General features: G+C 39.9%; 1 protein-coding gene across 2 annotated transcripts in view; it reads left to right on the plus strand.

Moving 5' to 3' along the window:
- Positions 1–12,188, plus strand: part of FAM214A (family with sequence similarity 214 member A) — a 47,736-nt gene that overhangs the window by 19,264 nt on the left and 16,284 nt on the right. For both annotated transcript variants that reach the window (XM_033070435.2, XM_033070436.2), the window contains exon 2: positions 11,694–11,878. In XM_033070435.2, the coding sequence (XP_032926326.1) occupies positions 11,694–11,878 (185 nt within the window). The remainder of the gene's footprint in view (positions 1–11,693; positions 11,879–12,188) is intronic.

Raw genomic sequence — 12,188 nt, forward strand, 5'->3', positions numbered from 1 at the left:
TGTGTATGGAGCTGAGTCCAGATCACTTCTCATGCAGCATAAACAGCCTGTTGTAAGTCTGGTTTATCAGTGATGTTAAGAATGTATCGTTTCCTCAGCTTTTACTATGTTTGTGAAGTACATCTATGTTTGTGGGTCTTGACCACAGCAGTGGGTTCTTTACAGAGTGAAGGAAGTACTTCGTGCAGTTGTGTACCAAGCCTCTGTATTTTCAGGCTGTGTTTCCTGACTGACTATTTTGTGTTGCTGTGTCAGATGGAGCAAGGACTTCCTTATCCTCTAGGTGTGCAACTCAGTCATCAGAGGACTTAAAGAGGAGGGAAGCAAATTCATGAAGTTATTGCCTGAAGATTATTACTTGTTATCTGTGGTACAAATTAAGAGTCAAACTCAGTCTGGTGTTTTGCTGGGTATTATACAAGCATGGAACAAAAGACTGTCCTCACCTCAGACCTTATGCAAGTATCAAATGCTAAATCAATGGCTTCCAACAGAGGGCTGTGAGGAGACAAAGGGATAATACTGATGGAGACAGATAAACTGTGCTCCCACAGGCTAACGTGCCTTTATCACCGTAATGGAGAAGCTGCAAAGCAGAGTCATTTTAATCAAGTGTAGGACAACAGGCGGAGTAAGGACTGGTGATTAAAGTAATCAGAGGCCAGGTTACTGCACATAGTGAGTGGGTGACAGCAGGAACAGTGGTAAGCCATGGAGGATCTTGAAAGCAGACGGAAAAAAAAAAAGAGTAATTTTCTTGTTATGAAAGATGATGTTTCAAGAAACCAAAAAGAACAGGGAAATGTGGTTTCCTGTTAGGCTGGATGGTGGTGAGGCATAACCTTATCTGTGCCTTTTTCCCAGGAATTCCGTGAGGAATCCTGCAGGCAGTGCTGGCCCTTCCCTGTGCAGGCAGATAAGGCACTGCCATCAGTTCCCTGGGGCTCTGGTGGCACCCACGTGGGCTGTGCCAGAGGTCCCCACTGGCAGGGCCTGCTTCCAGCTTGGACTGGGAAGCATTTATCTCTGAGGAAAATCTTTGGATTTCAGACAAGCATTTTTCCATACGCTAGAGGAAAACCAGCTCATGCTAAAAACAATTCTCTTAATGCCGTTTCCTAGGGATTCAGCCCAGCAAGGAGGGTGTAGTGTGAACCCAGTTTGCAAGTTTTTCCTGGTGATAGAGGGCAGGTTACTTGTTGTCTGGATTCACATGCCAGATTCTGATCCTTTCAAGATCAGCCACTAATTCAGATGGTAAGAATAAAATGTTCTGTGCTAAAAATCTCTCAGATGTGTTTTTTATTAGTTCTTGAAAATAAATGATTGCAAGAACCCAGCTGTTTACACTAATAGCCAATGTAATCAGATATTTCTAAATGGAAACTTAAAGTCTTTTTGACTACTCTTTTGTGCTTGCTGTTTTGTTATCTCTTAGAAAAATTCCTCTTCCTCCAACAAAATTATACATTGTTGTCTCTTGATAATAACAAAATTTATTTTCTATATTGATTTCTAGTAGAAAATCTCTGTATAATGTTTTTGCTAATGGGAGAGTTGACAAAATAAGTTATGGGTATCAGGCACTTGGATTCTGGAATGTTTGTGAAGGGCTTTTGTTTTTTTTTTACCCGATGCTTAACTTGAGCATTCACAATAATTTATTAGATCTATTAAACCTGACAAGTGGGCAAATCCTTAATGTTGCCTGAACTGTGTTAGTAGCTGAAGTGAAGCTTTTGGCATATCTGAGCTGAACCCATCTTGAAGCAATTTTCCCTGAAAGAAAGTAATTTTGATATTTTCTGATTGAAGTTGCATTGGATATTTATTTTGGGCATTAATACTTTATTCTGCTGGTCCAAAACTCAGCTTTTTGGTTTCTTTCCCTTGCTCTTAACTTTTAATTAAATATATAGTTGTGAATTATCAAGGAGGAACTAAAGTAAGGTTTTATTTGTTTAATCTGTCTTTGCTTATGTCAATTTGTTTTGCTCAGATACAAAAGAGGCTGGGGAGGGCCTTGAGCTTTGGCTGGATAAAAACTGTTATTCTTCATGCGCTGCTCATGTTCACTATTTTTAGTGTAGTGTTTTGTTTTTCCTAATAATTTATTGCTCTGTCCCTTGACTCACGGGTCACCTGATTTGAGAGCACACGAGCCGGGCTTGGATCCTTTACTCCTCTATAAACCGAGAGTTTATCTCGAGGAGCAGGATGCTGCTGCTGCTGGCGAGATTGGCTTGGAAGTGGCCGTGGAGGGGCGAGCCCTGTCCCCTCGGTTCTCTGGAAAGAGCGTTCCAAGAATAGGCAGTACAGGGTGTTACAAAACACACGTGCAGCCAGTGAACCCCAGCCGAGGCCAGCCTGCTGGGTGACTCCAGGTCAGTGCCGCGCAGGGACACTTTTGCCTGCGTTCCTCTGTGCCAGCAGCAGCACAGGCAGCCGTGAGCTCCTGCTTCCCTTCAAGGCAGAATTGTTTTGAGCAGATCCGTGGCCAGTACACCGCTGTTATTCGTGCTGCAGTGCTGTTAATTTTGGCGCTCGCTGCGAGTGTCTTGCATCTCGGATTGCCGTGGGCTTGTTTTGTTCTGTGAGGTGCCTCGTGGCTGGATGTTTCTGGTTGCCTTCAAAGCTGCAGTGCAAGCCTGGAAGGATGGCTTAATGAAGGGGAGAGGGAAAGCAGACACTTACATTTTGTAAGCAAGCAAGTATGCTGTTTGAAATTTCACTGTCCAAGTGGACCCAGTTTTTAAAAAGGTACTTTCCAAGGTCTGGTGCTCTAGAGTTTCATTAATCTGATTGTTTTGGGTTTTTTTTAATCTTAAAGTCAGTCTGATCTGTAACAAGATAAATGTCACTCAGCTAGATCCTGTCAATTCTTCAAATTGGGTGAAAGCAAAGAGAAAGAAAAACAGCATACATCAAGCTATTCAGTGCTTGCACTGAATAAATATGTCTAGACATGTAAAATGACTGTTCTGATGATTTGGATTGAACTAAAAGTTCATTACTGCCCAAGCAGTTGCAGATTTTTAATTCCTGGCCCATGAGGTCTTTTCAGCCCGATGGAAAACTGCACAGACTGTCATATTCTCTAGAATTTAAAAATAAAACCAGTTGACCTTCATTTGTCAGGATCAGGGCCATTGGCTGACCTAGGTAACAGTGCTGGCATTCATTCATAACTTAATGGTTTTTACAGGTTCCTCTAAGACTACAGAATATTTGAAATCAAGTGTTATCTGTCCTTGAGGGAGAGGGGTTGCTTTTGGCATGGGTGCAGGGTTTATTGCTGCCCTGGTGAGTTGCTGATAGCACCTATTTTACACTCTTACCAAATTTGGAATGTAAATAACAAAACTAAAACTTTTTAAAAATGTGCTACATGTAGATGATCATAATTCTTGCCCCTGAAGAAGTGAGGTCTTAGTTGTTTGTCTGGTTTTATTTCTTTTGGTGATCTTCTAATAGAGTAGACACACCAAAAATTGGACTAGGTGGGTTTTTTTTCCAAAACATGTAGACTTCTGCCCACCCCTGTCCCACGGTCTTCTCTGGTTTGTTTTTGTTTGGGATTTATGTAACCACAGTAAAACTGAGAAATTGCAATATCTATTAAAAATAGATACTGATAGGTATCTTTGGAGGAGATTTTCAGCATACAAGAGCTTTGCCAGTGGCATGGTTTTCAAAAACCATCGGTCAGACCTGTTGGCACCTGACCACAGTGTGAAGATGAGTGTTTTGAGTATTGGTTGTTGAAAGTTTTCTGTGTGTGTGGAAGGCTGAGTGTTTTGGTGCTTACAAAACCTCCCTTGCCTAGGCAACAATATTGTTTTGAAGGCAGAATGCTCAGTGAAAGGTTTCCATAAAGTGTGATCTCATAAGTCGACATGGTACTTTTACCAGGGGCTTTCCCTGACTCCAGCAGCTGTGGCATGCCTGCTGATTCCACCCAAAAGTGAGTCAGTGCTCTCACACTGCACTTTTCAAATTCTCTCTGGTTTATTTTCCAACAAGTCCAACTATGGTCTGAAGCAAAGGGCACATGATGTAACCGTTCTTTTCCTTGCAATGGTTTTAGGGAACAAGAACTCCAGTTTGTGCCTGGTGGTTGCAAACCAGAGTGGAACCTGTGCACGCAGAGTAGAGAAGGCCTATCCCAGAGAGATTTTTGTGCTCCCATTGCAGTTTTGTCAGGCACTAAGTGACTCATCCAAATCATTTGTTCAAAATCCTGTCGAAAGCTGAAAGCTACTTTATATTTCTCCTCAGAAGTGTTATTTTATCTGTGTTAATAGAAGTACAAGAACACTTGAAAGTATATTGCCAAAGTTTTTAAGTACAATATGTATTTAAGGTGATGAGATAAAGCATTAAATACCCCAAACAGAGGGGTTTTTTGTGTTAATGAGGAAATTTTAGAAACCAACATATTTGATAAGGATAACACTTCATCCCTATAAATGCTGAGCCCAAGATACTTGTGTTTGTTGTGAAGGTACATTAGAGAGGAATAAAGCCACTTTAGCAAAAATTTGGTCAGCAAAAGGTGCAAACATCTAGACTTTTAAGTGGAGGGCTATGGTCTCTAACAGCTCTCATAGGCACTGAAATACCTACTGCAGGATTTTTTAAAAGGTCTATATTGTTTTCCAGTAACATCTGGAAGTGATTTATTATCACAAATTACTGCTTTCCATCTCTAAACCAATCCCTGTATAAAACAGTACAGAAGTCTGCAAGTAGTTGAGTCTTTGTCAGGCTGGATTGTTAAACAAATTAAAACTGAAACTTAGGTTTGCCATCCTGTATTGTATTGTGTTTAAGGCCTGAAATAAAATTTCTGGCACACACTTTTATTTATGTACTATAAAAATGCTGTCACAGCTGGAATTTAATGAAGAGCTACCATCAACCTATTTAATGGGTGGGATGTCTTGGCTTGGGAGTTAGACTTCCCAAAACTCAATTGCAGCTGTCACATGGATGATATGCCTTCAGGAAGAGGTGAAGATTAGCCAAATAGATGTGCTTTTTCATTGTTAATATACGTTTGAAAAGAAAGCATCAGCTATGGAGTCACTGCAGAACGATGTTTACAGGTAAAGGAAATAGAGTAAGCTGATGAAAGCCTTCACTCCCTGTGTTTTCAGCCATGTAGCTTCTGCTAAGCTCCTTCTTGGGTTAATGAGCAACCATACTGAAGGTGGTCATCATTCTCATCTCTAAAATCCCTTTGCCTGGGAAAGTCTTGATTAAAGTCATCAATATCAGTGAGGGGAAAAAAAATATATACATAGAAATTTTGTATTGGAAGATCTGTGTTTTAGTGTAAAATATACTCAGTTATTTGCCAAGAAAACACCTCAGGAAGAAATTCTTGCATATTCTGTAAGCTTAAATGTGCTCTGCTCTCTGTTCTAGGGTGACACACGGCTCCTTCAGCTCCCCAAACTGAGCATTTGGATGGGTTTTGCGTTGTGGTGCCAGTGCCTGAGAAGTTAGCCTAGGTCTGACCTCCACATTGCCCTTGCTGCCCCCTGGGATTAGGGTGGAATTTAAAACAGTAATTTCAATATAATTCTGCAAATTTTCTATCAGCATATTTACCATGGTAGTAAATTACTATATTGGTGGTGAGTGAAGGCCAGATAGAAACCTTCTATTCCCTTCCAGTTACAGCCAAGTGTCTATTCTATACTCAGCACCACGCACTAATTCTAAAGAACTGTGTTCTCCTCATTACTTTCTTTTAGAAATGAACAGAAATCCTTTTGCTTTGTTGGGATTTAAGTTTTTATTTTGTTCTGATAGGTGTATTGTGTCATGCAGTTTGTTCTAACACAACCTAACTTAGGCAGAGCATCAGCTAAACAAGGGGAAAATGTAAAAAGCTAGAGGTGAACTAATGGAAATTACTTGGTCTGCTCCTTATAGGCATTTTTGTTTCATTGTAGTATAACTTCAGTCTTTTTCTGTAGGCACAGATTAATGTAAACACAATGCAAGAAATGGTAATATAAAGGAAAACAGAATTTGATATGCTCTTAAGGGCATTAGCTGAGCAGAATCCTCTTTGCTTTCAGGACCTGACCAGTTGTAGCATGTTGGTTCAAAGTAGCACTTTTAGTTTAGGGTCAGCAAAAAGAAAATGTTTTCTTCCCACAACTGGCTTATTTTTAAACTGCCAACCATTGCAGCACTGATAATCTTACAGTTTTACACTGATACTTCAGCACTTATGTACCCATGTCAGGATGGAGTGGGACAGTTGTGTTTTACAATATACATGTTCTCTTGTAACTTTTGGTGAATTGGCATTTGAAATAAGCCTCAAAGTTCATGTTTTCAGGTATTGCTCTCCTTCTACTAAATACAGATGTTGAAATTGTAATGATTGACCTACTTTATAATTTGTGATATCATTGTGGAGCAAGAAACAATTTAGCTTATACCATTTGTTCCTATTTCTTTTCTTTGTCCACTTAAGGGAAAACAAAACGGTTTCCCTGATCAAAATGCAGATATTGGATCTAGAATCTGGTTTAATGCCAAAAAATCAAAAGAAGCACATTAAACTGTTGTTGCTTAGATAAAAATAGAAGCTACAGTTGGACGGAGAAAAGTGACTCAGTAAGCAGTGTGGTGATGGCAAAATAGGATATCAGCCAAAACGCAGGAAGCAAGATGGGAACACCCAGATCAGTTTAACAGTCTGCATTTTACACTCCCAGAGAGCAGTAGTTTCTGAGATGACTGTAGGAAACTTAAGCTTTAAATGGATTTTATGTCTGTTCTTATTAAGCTGTTTGAACTTGAGTAAGTTTTAGTAAAATGTGAATTATATTTTTTTCCTCAGCCCAGTTTTGAAACCAGTCTCTCTATTTACAGTAAAGCTGCCTTGAGATTAGCTCTGGTGCTGTGAGAGGCGTCCATGCAGGAGATGAGCAGTGATACACACATACCCAGGGAATTAATGCAGCACTGCACTCTGCAGTGGAGCTCATGGCACTGATTGATTTTTATCGCTCTGCAACTCTGGAATAACTTCATCGGCTCCATGTAGCTCTGTCTTGAGTTTTAAAAATCCCCCCTTATTTATAAGATAGTGAGCTTTGGTTTGTTTTTCTGGTTTTAAACTAGCATAGTAACACAGAAGCAGGTGAGTTTCTTCCTGTTTTATGTGAATCTAAGTAGGACCAGAGGTGTTTTTACACCTTATATTGTTATTTTATTTGAATAGCAGGTATATATCAGTTCTAATAAAAATTCCTATGCTGTCATTTTCTGCCTACACCTGAACTGCTTTGATACTAGGTAGTGGTTCAGTTTGGTACCCTGGAAAAAGTAAGCAGCCAGTAACAATGAGTTATGGTGCTGCCCTCCTTATGTTTTCACAATCACTGTCCTTGAGCTCAAAGATCTTGAGCCATAAGAATGTAAGACAGTTGTCAATGTGTGTCAGTCTGTATAGGATTATTCCTAAATTAAGGTGAGTAACCAGTTCACTGCATTTGCTTGAGTTTGAGTAACTAATGGCTTGTTTCTTGAAAAAAGTCAGCCATCTTATGACTTTAACTCTTGATAGCTTAAATTATACCTAAACTCTTAATATTGCAAAGCTTTTGAAACGTGTGACTTCAGATATAATTATGGGTTTGTAATATACAGACATAACATGACTGCTCATTTAGAGAATCTTGAATTTGGGGGATTCAAGGGCAACTTTCTTTTGAAGTGAAGCACAACGTGGAATTAGTTAACCAAAGCATCCGTAGGTGTTTCTAATTCCAGAAGAGAAGCTGTTAGTCAAACGTTTACATTGTGTTTCATTTCCTTTACAGTAGTTTCTTGAATCCCTGCCTTACTCTTAAAATGTGGAAGTACCTTTAACCTGTTTCTTGGAATAGCAAGATAATAAAACTTATTCAGAGTTGACTGATTTGTGGGAAGAGCTTTTGCTGTAATTTTTTCAATGCAGAGCCCTGCCCTTGATGGGAGATGATGGGCTCTGAGTGCTGACAGTGCAGCCACCTTTTCTCCAGTGCACCTGACTCTCCTGCCATGGGACCCTTGGACTGAAGTGTCTCCTTAGGGACTGCCTGTACTGAAAGCACAGAAAAGAACTCCAAGTGCTTAAGCCATGCTTTCAGCCTTTGAAAAAGGAAGGAGAGAGCAGATGTGGGCAAACATGCCATGGTCCCCACTGGACAGCCTGGGTAGGGCAGGAGCAGGGCTTGCATCAACTGAGAATCCCAACAGCCTACACCATGCATCCCATATTTTGTTAAGTGTTTTGCTTTCTGGGTTTCAACTTTCTAAGGAAAATAGGAATGTGATTACTTTTAATCAGTGGCCTTCAAAATCCATATGGGTGCCTAACAATTTTCCAGGAAACGTCTGGGCTGTTACAGAGCATATTCAAAGGCAATTATTAGTTGCTTCATGGACTCTCAAAGGAAGTAGCCCTCAATCAGTAAAGGTCAGGATTAAAGGATACTTCCAGTCGAACTAAATTGTCTTTCTTTGAAGAAAATACTCTTTGCAAAAACAAGCTCTTTTTTTAAGAAGAGGATGAGCTTGGTAGATAGTTGTGGTGAGCAGTGCAGTATGAGAGGTTCTAGGACAATAAAATAAGAATGGACTGAGAGAGTGTGGCTGTAGCACAGCCTGGTCACGATGGGAGGGTAGCACAGGGCAGGAGAGGCTCTGCTGGGGCCTTTTATTGCCTTGCTGTGCCCAGGCAGGACAGGGTAGCAGCTCCCAGGTGCATTTTCTGGTGGCATTATCTGGTGATACCAAATGTCTTTGTTTCCTGGTCTAAGCCTAGAAAACAGATTAAATGCTCTTCTAAAACATCTATTTCAGGAAAACGTTTTCTGTAATTACTACAGAAAAAGCTGTGATAGGAAAGGGAAGGGAGTTGGTCTGCACAAGTGTGACCTAGTTGGGAAAGGAGTCAGCTGAGCATAACTCAATTAACTGAAGTTTTCAGAGAGTCCTTGGGTTACAGTTAAGTGGATTTGTGAATCCCTACTACCACATAACTAACCTTAATTGATGTCTCAGGATGTGAGCCAATTTTAGGGTTTTTTTGGGGGGGCGGGGGATTGTGGGTTCTTATTCTGTATTCCAGTGCTCATGCACCTGTGTGTAGTGGAGGTAGGAGGACAAGGATTTGAAGACTCTTTGACATTTCTGGTTAAATGGGTTTTTCTCTTTTTCCAGAAGGTATGGGAAACCAGTCTTTGTTCAGTTTGGTATGTGCAAGAGGTAAAGGAAAACAAAATTATGTGCCTTCAGGTTTCAGTTCTCCAGTATTGTATGCTTTGCTCTATGTACAGTAGCTTCAGTCTAAATTTAAATTTCTCTTTCTTCCTCCTGGAGTAGTCTGACACCTGCTGCTGTCTCTTGTGCCCACCTGGTCAATAACTTTTAGTTTCAGTGTATTGGTTAGAGGGCTGTAGTGCCTTGTTACTTTAGTTCTTATTTACTTGTGTCAACTAACTGGATTTTTTTGGTATTTTAAGGAGAATAAACCCCAGACAGTGCAGAGATGCCTATTTTATGCTATATACTTGCATGCTGCATTGCTAGAAATGATGCAGAAAACAATAAGCATAGTTGTATAATCAGATTATAGGATTGAGGTTATTCTATACACAATATATGATGTGTCCTAGGGCTGAGTCATACACAAAACCAAACAGTTACAGCATACACAGAGTGAGACTTTTTTAAACTAAACACTGAGTTTGCTGTTTCTATAAATGTCATTCCACCCTTGCCCTCAATTGCATCAACTTGCATCATCTGTGTCTGTTGTATAGGAACAATTACCAGGCTTCTCAATGGTTTTAGGTTTTTTTTCTTCCTGTTGAACACTTTCTAGATTTTTGAACTTCTATTTTAGAGTAGGCAAAATATTCCAGTAGTGATCCTTCCTTCTGTGACTTTTTTGAAACTATAATAGCCTTTGGACTTACAAAGATGAGCTTAGCAGCAAGATAATGCTGCAATTTTTCAATTTTTTTTTAATCTGTTTTATATCCAAATCCTTCTTAGAGTCTTCCCAAATTCCATTTTCCTATTCCCAAGTATGACTTGTCTATTGTTCACCAGACTTCCAGCTGAAAAAAAAGTGCAGGTGCCTAATTTTGTAGGTGACTCATATCACCACCTAAGAGTATTGTCTTCTCTGTTATTTACCATTCCTTTAATCTTTCATGCACTCTTTATTAGCTATTTTTTTGCCATCCATCAGGTGAATGACCATTTAAAATTATGCCAGATGAATTAATGTATTGTTCACATGCCATATGGGGTCCTCCAGGGTAATTAATCTGTCCTAGCTCTTCTTCAGCAGTGGGCTGCCTTCTCTTACTTACCTTGTGTAAATCCTTTAAAATAGGCTGTAAGCCCTGGGGTCCGTGGTCTACAAGCCTGGGCTAGGCAAATATGTACATGCAAAAGCTAGTTTTACACACTTTGATTTGCATATGCAGATAATTGTGTGTTTAATTGGAGCTTTTGTTTCATGCATCCATTCTTGTATGCATCTGTGAAGTCTGCCTTGCATGTTTGCCAAATGCTTTGCTATTAGGGGACCAAAACAAAAAAACTTCTGAAAGGTATTTTATGCATGATAATTGAAACATGAATAGAAATTAACTCTCTCCCTGTGGCGGTTTTGGTGGATGACATAGGACATTTAAGCTAAAATTGTAAAGATGTCATGTGCTTTTGTTCCCCTAAAGCATCAAAATAAAGGTAAAGAACTGCTGGCAGCCCTGCCTCCACCTGCTTTTATTTGCTGCTCTTAAAATAGACTTTGAAGAGAATGCATTTTAGCTTTCATGGAAAGGAGTTTTCTGTAACCTCTTCAGTAATTAAATAATTTTGAGACTTGAAGTGTTTTGAAGCAGAGAGGGGAACGACATGATCTGGTTGTACTTCAATCTGTTTGAATGATGGGTGACATCCTCGTGATGAGGGAGGAGGAGGAGGAGAAGGGTGCTCTATAAAACACCATAAAATGGTGCATCTTAACTGCAGGAACTGAGTGTGCTCTTCATGAAGAACAATGCCAGCTGCTGCTTTGTCTACAGAGACTCGTTGAGTTTTCATTCTTTGCACAAGTTTAGACTGACCGTGGTACAAAACAATGAATACTCTGTATGTTTCTTAGGAACATTTCCTATGTGTTAATGGTAACTAAAAATGGACCTCTGAAATAAGCCTTGCTCTCAGCAGGAGGGAATTGCAATAAAAATCTTAAAGAACATTGTGTCCCACTTTTTCCATAATAGAAGTAAATATTTCTTCTTCTTCAATTTTAATCTATTTTATGATATATTGTGGCTTCTTTTTCCATCTGTCATATGACAACAACAATGCCAAGTCAGTGTCATCAGACTTATCCCGCAAGAGCCTGGGAAACCTTTTTTCTTCTAGAAAAGCTGTTGAAAAACAAAGTTCTTTGTAGTGACAACACTGAGATGAGGAAAGCTGTTTTGTGGTGCTGGAGTGGGGAGTGGTGGGTTTTATGGGGAGTGCAGCCAATCTGACACAAAGATCCATTTCCCATAGCCCATGCTCATTTCCAGTGTAATTGAAACAAACTGCAGGGTCAGCCAACAGTTGTTACACAGCAAACGTCATTAATTTTTGTCTTTTTGAAATGACAGATACTTTGGATGAATACTTTGAGTATGAAGCTGAGGAGTTCCTGGTCTCCTTGGCCTTGCTGATCACTGAGGGCCGGACACCAGAGTACTCAATCAAGGGCAGGACAGAGGGCTTCCACTGCCCCCCAGCACAGTCGAGTCAGCCACCACCAACTAAGCATGAATGCAGCGACAAAGTGGCTCAGGTATGGTGCTGGTACCCATTTCATGTCACAAATCCTTGCTACCGTGGTTAAAGTCAGCCAAGAACCCCACAGTGGATTCACAGTTAAACACAAGTAACAATGGTTTTCTGTCAGTCCTTCATTTAAATGAGTATGTAATTCAGCATCCTTCTAATAATAGATCTGTCCTTAAAATGAGAGATCATTAAACCTTTTATCCTTGAACATGAAGTTCTGCACGACTACCTGAATGCAGTGCCTGTTTGAATCTTTATTATGCAAATGACTAGCACTATACTTAGTATTCTTGGTCTGGGGTTTCTTTTGAGAA

Source organism: Catharus ustulatus, chromosome 12, assembly GCF_009819885.2.
Source record: "Catharus ustulatus isolate bCatUst1 chromosome 12, bCatUst1.pri.v2, whole genome shotgun sequence".
NCBI lineage: Eukaryota > Metazoa > Chordata > Aves > Passeriformes > Turdidae > Catharus > Catharus ustulatus.